Source organism: Lycium ferocissimum, chromosome 5 (genome assembly GCF_029784015.1).
Source record: "Lycium ferocissimum isolate CSIRO_LF1 chromosome 5, AGI_CSIRO_Lferr_CH_V1, whole genome shotgun sequence".
Lineage (NCBI taxonomy): Eukaryota > Viridiplantae > Streptophyta > Magnoliopsida > Solanales > Solanaceae > Lycium > Lycium ferocissimum.
In genome coordinates, this window is record NC_081346.1 from 12,293,413 (window position 1) to 12,307,664 (window position 14,252).

A 14,252-nucleotide genomic window follows, 5' to 3' on the forward strand; every position below is an offset into this window, starting at 1 on the left:
TAATCTCTTTGACATTATTAAATAAATTAATTTAAATCACAATCAAATAAATCACAAGAAAATAAATTACAACAAATTAAATTGCGTAAATTAAATTGCTAGAATTAAATTAGAAAAATAAAGATAGAGTTGGAACGAAGGTACCAAATTGCCGGATTAATTTCCAACAAAGTCAAGACGGCTAGAATTGCAAATCCACCAAAGCTACTTCGGATTGTTGCAAAATCACCAACTCCACCAACAATATTATAATTGCAAAATTAATAACTGAAAGTTGAAACTATAATAAGACTTTGCTAGTTATTGCAAAATAATTATAATTGAGAGATTGAGATTTGAGAGAAAGAAGAGTGAATTGGTAGAATTAAAACAGAAATGAAGAAGGGTTTATATAGGGTGGGGGATGGTTAAAGTGTTAAAAAAAATTAAATAAAAATTAACAAAATGGCCGTTTGGTAATGGCCATTTTTGCAAATGGACCACAACGGTCCATTAATCTTATTAATCGCGGCTCCGTTCCGCTCTTTTCCTTTTTTTTTTTTTTTTTTTTAATTTCACCGTTTAACTGTCCGGCTCCACAATGGGCGAACTCGGCTCCTGCCTCCTAAAATATGAACCGGACCGGTAAACAATTATACTAACCGATTCCCACGGCTCAAGCTTAACTGTCCTAAGTACGGTTAAAACCTGTTAACCCAAACCGGTTGACACCTTTTAATCGTGAGTTTACGAGAAAGCATCGTGTAGAAAATGGTGCAAAGGTCCAAGTCCGAAATAGATAGTGTTGTATGCACTCAAAGAATCACTTCAAGAAAGAGTTGACAGATTATTTGTAGATGTGGTTTTAAAAAGGAAAACTACGTATATATACATGTTAAAAAAATATTTATGAAACGTGACAATAGTTTTTCTTATTTACAAAATATAACAATATATTATTATTAAAAAACATGACGAATTTTCATATATTTTTTTTTTCAAGCAAATAAAATATATATTTTTTACAAAAAATAATTTTTTTTTTAATTTTTTTTAATATTTTTTTTTTGCTCAAAGGCTTAAAAATTACTTCAAATTTTTGTGTATGTATGAAAAAAATGAATGAAATATGTATGTGTGAGTGAAATTTTTAATATAATTTTCATACACAAAATTGTGAGAGAAAACTTTAAGCCTTGAATATTGTATGAAAGTTGTTACAATGTTGTTATAGTTGTATTAATTTTTCAAAACCTAATATGAACTTTATACGAAAAATGAATGAAATTCTAAGTCTTGAGCGAGGATATACACATTTCATACCATTCTCATGCATAAAATTTTGAGCGAAATGTTTAAGCCTTGATCGAGATGTACACATTTCATATGTTTTTTATACATAAAATTTGAGCGAACTTTTAATCCCTTGAGCAAGATATACACATTTTATACACAAAAATTTGAGCGATTATTTTAAGTCTTGAATGTTGTATCAAAGTTATATATAATGTTGTTGTAGTTGTATTAATTTTATAGAAATCTAACATGAAGTTTATACACAAAAATGTGAGTAAAATTTTAAGACTTGAGCGAGATACAAATTTCATTTACACAATTTTGAGCCGAATTTTAAGCCTTGAACAGATATACACATTTCATATATTTTTCATAATCGTTTTCATACTAAATATTGAGCGAACTTTTAAGCGTTGAGCGAGATATACATTTCATACAACTTTCATACATAATTTTTTAGCAAAAAATATTTACAAAAATTTAAAAATAATTTTTTAAAAATAATTTTTTTTTTTTAAGCATGCTTTGTATAGGTTTGTAATGTTATATTTTATAAATATAAAACTATCGTCACGTTTCATAAATATTTCTCCTTAAGATGTATATATACAGTTTGTATCTTTTAAAACTGTGCAACCTCAGATATGATGATGATATGAGGAGAAATTTTCTAATAATGGGTCTCCATGATGACAACTGCCAACTGACAAAAATAGTTGTAGGAGACTCATTCTGGAAATTTTGGGCCCACGAATAGGCATTTTTTAAAACCAGAATCTTGACGTAAATTTCCGGCTAAATACGTAGGCCGCTCCCTTAATACTCGTTTATACGAGGGATAAAAAATAAATAATTTCAAAATTAAATTTAAAAAATAAATTTATTTCACGTTTGATTTAGATAAAATTATGATATAACTAACTAATCTCAAAATTATAACGTTAATTTATCCTGCGAAAACGAAATTATTAATTCAGCGATAAGTTATCATGCGATAACTTATTTCCAACCAAACCACGCCTGACACCTCAACTACGTTTAGATTTGAACACTTGGAACTCAAATTGAATTGTACTGTATCTATTACACATACTTTTATAGTCCTCAAAATTTCAAAAGCGTCTGTCTCAATTGCTTATGACATGAAAGAACCTATGTCAAACTGACACATGGTTGTCAAGCCAAAACGCTCCCGAAAAGAAGACAAATATATTGAGCCGACAGTCTTCAATCTTCTTCATTTCTTCTTGTACTTTTCCCTTTAGTTTCATTCTTTTCTTCTTCTACTTTCTTTTTTCCTCTTCCTTTTCTTTTCTCTTTTTCTTTCTAAAGTTTATGTCTATATACCTTAGCTTTCTTCATCTCCCTTTCTTCGTTCTAACATTTATTTATTCCATACCCAAAAATTCATTACTCATTTTCTTAATCACCTTATTTAACCACCCAACACCACTGACAATTAGGCGTTGTTTCTTTGAATTCAAGTGGAAGAAACTGAAAGTGGGAAAACTGAAATTCTGTCTTCTTCGTTGTTTTGAGTCATTTTCTGCTGCTAGATCCTATAATAGGAGAAAATATTTATAAAATAAAAAAGTAAAACAAAGTGAATCTTTTATGCTTGCTTCTTTAGTATCCCAAGTCTTAATGAAGAAATAAAATCTGAAAAATTGTTCGTTGCCTAATACTCCCTCCGTCCCGTAATAAGGCCACGCTAAAAATTATTGTTTATAATAAGTGTACTTAAAAAATTTAAATTTAAATTGACTAATTTTTTTCAACTCTATTCTTTAGATAAAAACCACAAGTTAAAGTAACATTTAAATAATGATTGAAAAAATCACATAATAATTCGGTATTGTTAAATTTCCAATGTTAAAAGAAAATTACTAACCATGCATGCTTTAATTAAAAAGAAAAATTAATTTATTTTTATTATATAGAAGTAATTTAGTAAATTTTACATTGCATTATTAATTTTTTAATATGCGTATTTTCAGCTAAAACAATACTTATCATGGGACAGAGGGAGTAATATCTATGCTGGCAATGCTTCAAACTTAAAGATGAGTTTTTGCATTAACTTTTGGAGTTAAAAACAATAGAGAAATAGAGAAGTCTGGAGAAAGAAATGGCAAGAGCAGAGAAAGAAAACGTATGTCTATACTGATTTTATGGTGACTTGTCACATCAACATTGTGTTTCGAATATGAAAGTTTAATAGGTAAAAATCTCATTTGAGGTGTCCTAAGTAAAAATCAGAATCAAATTTAGAGAACCGTCCATGTATTTCGCCTAAATTTCTTTACTCAAGTGGCGATGTTAACTGCTAAAGTTATAGTTGCGTCATCCTCTGATTTTCATAACCTATCACCAGTCAGTCAAGCTTGTGTTGCCTGCATCTTGCACAACAGAACCATCAAAATTACAATAATTAACAAATATAAAATTGTTGGGCCCATGGGCAAATAGCGTTTAGTTTTGTAATATAAAGTCCATAAACCGCATGTGATTTAACACCCTGAAGTCAGACCAGTTCCACCTAATCTTAAAATAAATATTAGTACCTCTTACTCGTATAAAAACAAATTCTTAGAATTCCAAGATGTAACCATTTGAATGCTAGTTGGCAAATATTAAACTAATGGACGTGTAAATCAAGAGCAAAGAAGAGGCCAAGTGCTAAACAACTTTTTATACCAAAAGAATCAGAATCCATCACACGGTCAATTCCAATTCTCCCAATCACTTCACGGAAATATTCAAATTTCTCAACTACCACCTGTAAAAATCATTGCACAAATTTTCTCAAAATAATTTAAGAAAAAATGAAATCAAATAAAATAAAGACACATAACAAGTCCCCGAAACGCCCCAAATACTTACTCCACCCACTAAACATCTAATACAATTTACTTACCCTTCCTGGGAATTTATAATTTCTTTTATGGTGTAACACCGCGAGGCGAGCCTCTAGACTCCTGAGGTGTTTGGCCTTCGGAACCTTTAGAGGGATCATCGGAAGATTGTCGAAGACCATCATCCGTATCACCTCTATTCATTTCTTCGATCATCCTTACTACCTCCGTCATGGAAGGCCGTTGGTCTGGCACAGTAGCAACACATGCCATACCTATCTGAAGTAGTTGTACCATCTCTTCTTCCACATTATGGTATCGCATTAGCTCAACGTCAAACACCTCCGCTGTCCATTCTTCCCTTACAACGCTTTGGACCCACCTAGGCAAATCGATGCCTTCTTCACCTAGTGAAGCTTGGTTCGGGGCTTTGCCCGTTAAGAGCTCCAACATTAATACTCCAAAGCTATACACATCAGATTTAAATGTGACTTTTCGAAGTTTCAAGAACCTCCGGTGCACGATATCCTGCAACACGGTGATTGACTGGTGTTGCCAGTGGAGAAAAGAGGGTTTAATCCGTAATCAGATACACATGCATCCTGGTTATCTTGTTTAAGGAGAACATTGGAAGCCTTGATGTTTCCATGGACAACTTTTCCTGAAATATGGAGGAATGCAATGCCTCTTGCTGCACCTAACACTATTCTCATTCGACTGTCCCAGTCAAGTGGTGTACGGCCTGATCCTCTGCTGCCTACAAGAATTAAGCAAACACTTGAGTAAACAAAACAGAGCTATTTCATCTTCTAATACCGACTACTATTACTTAAAAAAACAAGAATTAGCGATGGACAAATTTCATAGCTAAACAGCAAAATCTGTCTCTAATCCTACTTGGCTTACCTAATTATCAACAAATTCTGTTAGCTATGAGTAATTTAGCCACGGGAGTTCATAGCTGATTCTAGTTTTTTTATTTTGTAGTGTACAAGAATTAACCAAAGTAAATATTTTAATTAGACAATGACCAATGCCAATGCAAATTAGCGTTTCTGTATTTTTCCGGTCAACAAGTTGGATTCAAATTCAAAGCAGTTGAGTTACTCAAGAGGACGTAGTCTATTATTAGCTTTTCTTTTGCACTTTATTTCTTCACCAAAAAAGAAGAAAATGGGTGACAGCAAGAATCAATGGACAATGGAGTAAAGCAGCACGTTATTTCACCAAAAAGAAGAAAATGAGGGGACAGCAAGAATCAATGATCAATAAAGTAAAGCAAAAGAATTAGATAGATGAATAATAATCGGACAATTATAACCACCAAATAGCTTAAAGCCAAAGTAATGTAAGCCTTTTAAGTCATTAAGTAAGGTTACGATACAACAATTACTACTAACATCATGACTTGAAAATTGTGGGGTTTGAAAACCAAATGCTTTGATTGATAGTAGTTAATTAGTACTATGATATCACCAATGCACTTTGTTATTCCCTTCCCCATTTCCCCAATGTTTAATGAAAAAAAAAATATATATATATATATATATAATTACAATTCTACAGGTAGTTTTGCTGATTGGGGTAACCATGCATGGACTACTTGGGGTAATTAGGGAAAAGCACATATTTTGGGCATAGACACAAGCAAGGCAACAAAAGAAAAGGTAAATCTTGGACAAAAAGAAAAGTCTTGTTTTCCAATTTTAAAAATTCATTTCATCATTTATAAAGGACGGCATGTCGGCAAGGAATCATGGTGGTCTGTTGCTATGTAACGTTGTTTTCATTAAAAAAGTAAAAGTACTAAAAAAGTAACAAATCTACAAATTGCCACTGTTCCAAAAAGAATGTTGCTGTAGCTTAAGGAATTATTATCGGAACAAAATGCACAATTTGCGCTGGACTTGATTATAAATGTGCTCACATAGAAAGTGAATAGCTTATTCTACATTTTCTACTTAAAAAAGTACTAAATGAAGTGGTACCAAACTTCAATTATTATTGAGAGAACAATAATGCAATCCAGTTCAGAAGCGCTGTAAACTATGGTTACAATGTGGCAGGATCTTCACGTGTATAGATTGAAGTCCCATCAATTCTTTCAAAAGCAAACAAAATAAAAATTAAATCTTTTTCATGGCCATAACTCACCTAAGCCTCAAAGTCTTCTCAAGAATCAGAAGAACTCCCTAAAATCTAGCACGGATTAAATGCTACATTTATTGCCATAAAAAGTTAAAGACTTAATGGATTCAAGTGTTATTAACTGCAAATTTGAAATGCTGAATCTTTCATCTTTTAGCAAATTTCAGATAACAGCAGCCAGAGAATGCAGAAAAAAATAAAGTATAACTATCAAACAGCAGCCAGAGAATGCAGAAAAATATACTAATAAAAGAACAAAATTGAGTTTCTTTAAAATAAAATAAAAAGACCAAGAAGAACAAAGGAATTGATTAAGCATACCATGAAGAAGAGCAGACAAACTTCCAGCAGGCATATAATCGGAGACCAACAATTTCTCATCTTTAGAGAAGTAAAAAAGCTCTCAAAGGCAACACATTTTCATGTTTCATCTTCCCCAAAGCTTCCAATTGTTGCTCAAACTCTCTCTTTGCACCACAACATCTTTCAACCTTTTCACAACCACAGTAGTACCTTCTTCAAGAACAGCTTTATAACTAGTCCCCACACTACCCTTCCCCAACACCTCAGCAGAAGCCCTCAATAAATCTTCAAGATCAAAACTATACCCTCCACCATCAAAAAACACAAGTTTATTCCTCTCCCCTTCAGCTGAACCACCCGTTAAATCATCCTTAGATGACGATGTCCCAGCCTCCACTGGTACAGCCCCCGTTACAGCTACCGGAGGTTTCTGTGTTTTCGACGTCTCTTTATTTCTTGATCTTCGTCGTAAACATATAAAAAGGAGGACCAACAGCAGGAGAAGACCGAGGGTCGACCCCACAACTATTCCAACAATAGCAGCTGTTGATAGTTTCTTGGATTTCTTATTTGGTGTTGTTTTTGGCTGTGTGTTTGGTGAAGGTGAAGGAGATGGAAAAAATGGCGTACATGGAGGCAATGGGCCACCACATAAATCAGTGTTTCCAGAAAAAGATGAACTTGGGAATTTAGAAAGTGAAGTAGGAATTGAACCATTAAGATGATTATTCGACACATTAAAATTCACTAAGCTTGGTGGATTAATACTCGGAAGAGTACCACTGAAGTTATTGTTTTGTAAGAAAAGTCCAGTTAAATGTGTGAGATTGTTTATCGAAAAAGGGATAGTACCAGCGAAATTATTCGAAGAAAGATCCAACCTGTTTAACCGGGTCAACCCGGGAAGACTTTTCGGGAATTCACCGGTGAACCGGTTTTTATGTAGATAGAGACTACGAAGAAGCTTAAGGTTAGCAAAATCGGAAGGGATTGGGCCGGATAAGCGGTTAGCATGAAGACTAAGAACACGGAGTTGGGTCAACCGGCCCAATGAGTTGTTAGTTATTTGACCGACGAGTCCAGCAGCAGGAAGACGTAGTGAATAGACAAAAGATTTTGTCGGGTCACATTCAACACCAAACCAAGTACAAGCTGAAGTGGATTTGTTCCATTCGACCCGACTTGGGTGTCGGATCTCAGATAGGAAAGCAAGGAGAGCTTGCTTGTCCTGTGTTGGCTCTGAGACAACAATTTGGTAATGACTCAGAACATGAATTAAAGCGAAGAATAAAGCACAAAGAACAAACCTTGAACTTAAATTAACAAACACTGCCATTAAGAACGTTAAAAACAAGAATGTGATTCAATTACTGAATTTTTTTGACTTTCCGGCGAGAAGCCATGAAAGAAGATAGATAAAATTTTAGAGAGAGAAAAAAGAGGGACTACTTTGGTTGATGGAAGACTGTTCGTTTAAAGGAAGAGAGAGTATTAGTGCGGAATGTGGGGTAGGGTGTCATAGAGAAGTCACTAGATTCCTTCAAGGTGAATTCTTTTTTATATACCAAAGTTTTTACTCACATATTGATATTGGTTTTTTTTATATTTAATAAACTACCGGTCAAAGGAGATATTTGGTGTTAAGAAATTCCTTAAGCTTTAATGTTTCAAGGAAAAATTTCATAAATGACTACTTTTAAGGGTTATTTTTATTGCGTAGCTATATTTAACCTATTTACATGTTGTAGCAAATATATAGCTTGTTTCAGCGCTTGTTTCTTATTGTATTCACTATGGTGCGTTGCTGTATTCATGATACAGTCAGTAAAATTTGCTGAAATTTGTATTCAATTCAAATGTATTCAACTCAATTGTATTCATTGTAGCTACTTTTACACTGTATTCACTTTATTATATTTAAAATCGGTTGTATACAAAAAATATCCTTCCCCAAAATACTGAATTTTACACTAAAAAAATTAACGAATACACGCAAAAACTGAATACAATAAATAATATTCACTGTATTCATTTGTATACACTTTAAATTCATTGTATTCATTTGTATACAAAAAGATCTTCGAAATACAGGCGAAAAACACTGTATGCATACAACAAATAAGTATATTTTATATTTTCCAGTCAGATTCCGACTTGATATGATCAGTTCGTCCGTCGATCTCGACCGTCAATGCCATTGTCATCAACATCACGCTTCTTTTCTTCAACATCACAGTTCTATTTTTTTCTCTCAACATCACAGCTTCTTTTCTTTTCTTCTCCTAGAGTTAACTCTTTGTAGAAGAAAAGAACACAACAAAATACATTCTCCTTCTTCAATTTTTTTTTCTGCAACAAAGTAAAAGTATAATTCAAAAAAATACAAAAAATACACGGGAGAAGATGGTTGCTTCTGCTCACCGAGCTCACCGAGCACGGGGGAAAGAGGGAGAGAGAGATGGGAGGGTTGGGTTGACGGTGAATAATTTGATGATGGATATTTTACTTTAAATATATATGTGATTATTAACATATTACTTTTAGCTATAAGATATAATTTATCTAAACTATAGCTACTAAATCTAAATATGTACTAGAGTTAGTTATGCCACGTAGTTATCCCCTAGGAAAATTTCATAAATGACTACCTTTTAAGGGTTATTTTAACCTATTTACATCTCGTAGCAAACATATAGCTTGTTTTAGCGCTTGTTTCTTATTGTATTCACTATGGTGCGTCGTTGTATTCATGAATACAATCAGTAAAATTTGCTGAAGTTTGTATTCAATTCAAAAGTATTCAACTCAACTGTATTCATTGCTACTTTTACACTGTATTCACTTTATTATATTTAAAATCGCTTGTATACAAAAAAATATCCTTCCCCAAAACACTGAATTTTGCACTAAAAAATTAACAAATACACGCAAAAACTGAATACAAGAAATAAAATTCACTCAATTCATTTGTATACACTTCAAATTCACTGTATTCATTTGTATACAAAAAGATATTCGAAATACAGGCGAAAAAACTGTATACATAACACAAATAAGTAGATTTTGTATTTTCCAGTCAGATCTCCACCGTATATGATCGTTTCCGTCCGTATCCGACCGCCATCAGTAATCGTCATCAACATCACGCTCTTTTCTTCAACATCACGCTTCTCTTTTTCTTCTCAACATCACGCTTCTTTTCTTTTCTTCTCCGAGAAGTCAATTCTTTTGTAGAAGAAAAGAACCTAACAAAATCTCTTCCTTCTTCCATTTTCTTTCGCAACACCAAAGTATAATTCAACAACCAAAAAATACTTAAAAAATACACCGAGAAGACGGGCTTACCGCTCCGGTTCAATGGAGCAGAGCTCCCTCACCTGATAGGGGGGAAGAGGGAGACAGAGATGAGGAGGGTTAAGCAGTTGAATAATGTGATGATGGGTATTCTACTTTAAATATATATGTAGTTAATAATTGTATTTAACATATTAGTTTTAGCTATAAGATGTAATTAATCTAACCTATAGCTACTAAATCTAAATATGTACTAGAGTTAGTTATGCCACGTAGTTATCCCTAAACTAAACTAGAATACTCCCTGTGAATTCAATGTGATTAGCCACTAGGTCATATAATATGTACCACTACCACTAAAAATTAAAGCCATTTTAAAAGAATGTTTTTTCCTTATTAGAAGAAGAATATATAGTGAAAAAAGAAAGAGAATCTCAGGGGAGCATTTGATCGGAAGTATTAATATTTGTAAGTACCAAAAAATATAAATAAATTGGTATATGCAACTAAATTAACAAAATGGCCGTTTGGTAATGGCCATTTTGCAAAATGGACTGCTGCGGTCCATTAATTGACATCTAACGCCCAATGACTCTTTCCTTTTTTTTTTTTTTTTTTTTTTAATTTTCACCGGTTTAACTGCTCCGGTTTTTCTTGTTTAACCGGTTCCGGTTCCTAAAATATTGAAACCGGACCGGTTCGGAAGTTTTTCTGGTTCTTAACCTGCTCCGGCCTCCTAAAATATTGAAACCGGACCGGTAAACAATTATACGGTTATTTGCTTCCTACCCAGGCTCCTTTAACGTCCCAAGGTTACGGTAAAACCGGTTAACCCAAACCGTTGACACCTTTAACCGTGAGTTTACGAGAAGCATCGTGTAGAAATTGGTGCAAAGGTCAAGTGAAATAGATAGTGTTGTATGCAATTTCAAAGAATCACTTCAAGAAAGAGTTGACGGTACTATTTGTAGATGTGAAGCTTTTAAAAAGGAAAACTACGTATATATACATGTTAAAAAAAAATATTTATGAAACGTGACAATAGTTTTTCTTATTTACAAAATATAACAATATATTATTATTAAAAAACATGACGAATTTTCATATATTTTTTTTTTCAGCAAATAAAATATATATTTTTTACAAAAAATAATTTTTTTTTAATTTTTTTTAATATTTTTTTTTTGCTCAAAGGCTTAAAAAATTACTTCAAATTTTTGTGTATGTTGTATGAAAAATGAATGAAATATGTATGTGTGAGTGAAATTTTTAATATAATTTTCATACACAAAATTGTGAGAGAAAACTTTAAGCCTTGAATATTGTATGAAAGTTGTTACAATGTTGTTATAGTTGTATTAATTTTTCGTAAACCTAATATGAACTTTATATACGAAAATGTGAATGAAATTCTAAGTCTTGAGCGAGATATACACATTTCATACCATTCTCATGCATAAAATTTTGAGCGAAATGTTTAGCCTTGATCGAGATGTACACATTTCATATGTTTTTTATACATAAAATTTGAGCGAACTTTTTAATCCTTGAGCAAGATATACACATTTTATACACAAAAATTTGAGCGATTATTTTAAGTCTTGAATGTTGTATCAAAGTTATATATAATGTTGTTGTAGTTGTATTAATTTTATAGAAATCTAACATGAAGTTTATACACAAAAATGTGAGTAAAATTTTAAGACTTGAGCGAGATACAAATTTCATTTACACAATTTTGAGCCGAATTTTTAAGCCTTGAACGAGATATACACATTTCATATATTTTTCATACTGTTTTCATACTAAATATTGAGCGAACTTTTTAAGCGTTGAGCGAGATATACACATTTCATACAACTTTCATACATAATTTTTTTAGCAAAAAAAAATATTTACAAAAATGGCCTGAGCGAGATATACACATTTAAGTATTTTTTTACAAAAAATACTTAAAAAAATACACCGGAGATGATGGTCGCTCCGGCCATCTGAGCTAGAGCTCCTCGCGGGCAAAACAAAAGAGGAGAGAGAGATGGGAGGGTTGGGTTAACGGTGAATAATTTGATGATGGATATTCTACTTTAAATATATATGTGGTTATTAACATATTACTTTTAGCTATAAGATGTAATTTATCTAAACTATAGCTACTAAATCTAAATATGTACTAGAGTTAGTTATGTCACATAGTTATCCCCTAGGAAAATTTCATAAATGACTACCTTTTAAGGGTTATTTTAACCTATTTACATCTCGTAGCAAACATATAGCTTGTTTCAGTGCTTGTTTCTTATTGTATTCACTATGGTGCGTCGTTATATTCATAATACAATCAGAAAATTTGAGATTTGTATTCAATTCAAAAGTATTCAACTCAACCGTATTCATTGCTTCTTTTACCTTTGTATTCACTTTATTATATTTAAAATCGCTTGTATACAAAAAAATATCCTTCCCCAAAACACCGAATTTGCACTAAAAAATTAACAAATACACGCAAAAGCAATACAAGAAATAAAATTCACTCAATTCATTTGTATACACTTCAAATTCACTGTATTCATTTGTATACAAAAAGATATTCGAAATACAGGCGAAAAGACTGTATACATAACACAAATAAGTATATTTTGTATTTTCCAGTCAGATTCCGACCAGATATGACTGTTTCTGTCTAGATCTGACCGCCGTCACTGTAATCATCATCAACATCACAGTTCTTTTCTTCAACATCACAGTTCTCTTTTCTTCTCAACATCACAGTTCTTTTCTTTTCTTCTCCGGAGAAGTCAATTCTTTGTAGAAGAAAAGAACCTAACAAAAATCTCTTCCTTCTTCCATTTTTCTTTCTGCAACACCAAAGTATAATTCAACAACCAAAAAATACTTAAAAAAATACACCGGAGAAGACGGCTGCTCCGGTTCACCGGAGCAGTGGGGGGAAGAGGGGAGACAGAGATGGAAGGGTTGGGTTGGCAGTGAATAATGTGATGATGGGTATTCTACTTTAAATATATATGTAGTTAATAATTGTATTTAACATATTAGTTTTAGCTATAAGATGTAATTAATCTAACCTATAGCTACTAAATCTAAATATGTACTAGAGTTAGTTATCTTACGTAGTTATCCTAAACTAAACCTAAATATTCCCTGTGAATTCAATGTGATTAGCCACTAGGTCATATAATATGTACCACTACCACTAAAAATTAAAGCCATTTTAAAAGAATGTTTTTCCTTATTAGAAGAAGAATATATAGTGAAAAAGAAAGAGAATCTCAGGGAGCATTTGATCGGAAGTAATAATATTTGTAAGTACCAAAAAATATAAATAAATTGGTATATGCAACTAAAGATACATGTGTTGTGCTTTACGTAATCGTACTTGCCATATATGAAAAATATTATATTTATAACTAGTTTATGAGAAAATCAACTAAGCAATAAAAGGAAAAAACAATTTGACTTTAATTTTAGTTTGTATGGATAAATTTATAGTAACTTTTTACAAATCGGTAAATATTGCGCCGTGTCTAACAAGGTTATAAACATAAAAATAGTTTCTATGCATGTAGTCACTCTATTAATTTTATATTATACTTCATATTGTTTTATTCATTCCAAAAGAAAAAGTTTTAAAAATGAACACATTGCTTTAAGATTGACGTAAAACATACTCGTCTTGCCTTTAATATCCAAAAGAATAATACAAAAAAGGGAGTCACATATTTTCTTCACGTGAATTGTTGTACTGGTAATTCCTAGTTGAACCAAACATATTAGAGAAAAGATCCATGGAACCCCACTTGATATTACTTTGGATTTCAGTCCACAAAAATTGGCCCAACATAACAAAGATAACAATTTTGAATTGAGCCAAAACAAACATTAGCTTATAGGCCACAAAACACAGCTTCAAGTAGAGATACATATACATCCAGAAACATAACAGAGGAGACCAAGATATCTTCAGGCTGTATGTACAAAAAGTTAATTCAACAGTTTCTCTTACTGTGAAGCACCATCTAGGTGAACTTCTGTCAGAAGCTAAGTATAACAAAAAATGCTTACTTAAATCATGTAAATCTGTGAAAGCTGTATCTTGCACCCTCAGTTGTTTTCAATGTTTATGTTATATTTCCAATTGCTAGTTTGCAGCAGAATAAGGTAGAATCCATTCTTGGGGTGGATTTTCATGCTGATGTCTCAGCTGCAAAGCCTGCATCATCAAGCATTATCGGTTAGTAGTCTGAACTTTAGGACGTATGGAGATGTTGACTTATCAGCAATGTAAATAGCAACGGAACCAAAATGGTTCAGCCAAAAGAATACGAGGGACTATGTTCTTTTCAGAAGGCATGTACAATTTAG

At 32.3% G+C, this 14,252-nt stretch overlaps 2 protein-coding genes across 2 annotated transcripts in view; one reads left to right on the plus strand and one right to left on the minus strand.

Annotated features, from left to right (window-relative positions):
- Positions 1–4,015: 4,015 nt before the first annotated feature.
- Positions 4,016–8,089, minus strand: LOC132056034 (probable inactive receptor kinase At2g26730). The gene is given in 6 exon segments (XM_059448075.1): positions 4,016–4,628; positions 4,630–4,686; positions 4,688–4,887; positions 6,600–6,675; positions 6,677–6,756; positions 6,759–8,089. Coding segments are annotated over 6 exon segments (1,983 nt in total). The 5' UTR covers positions 7,918–8,089; the 3' UTR covers positions 4,016–4,217.
- Positions 8,090–9,985: 1,896 nt separating this feature from the next.
- Positions 9,986–14,252, plus strand: part of LOC132057562 (probable inactive receptor kinase At2g26730) — a 9,186-nt gene continuing 4,919 nt past the window's right edge. Inside the window, 2 exon segments of the mRNA XM_059450197.1 lie at positions 9,986–10,022; positions 13,996–14,121. Of these exon segments, the coding sequence (XP_059306180.1) occupies positions 9,986–10,022; positions 13,996–14,121 (163 nt within the window).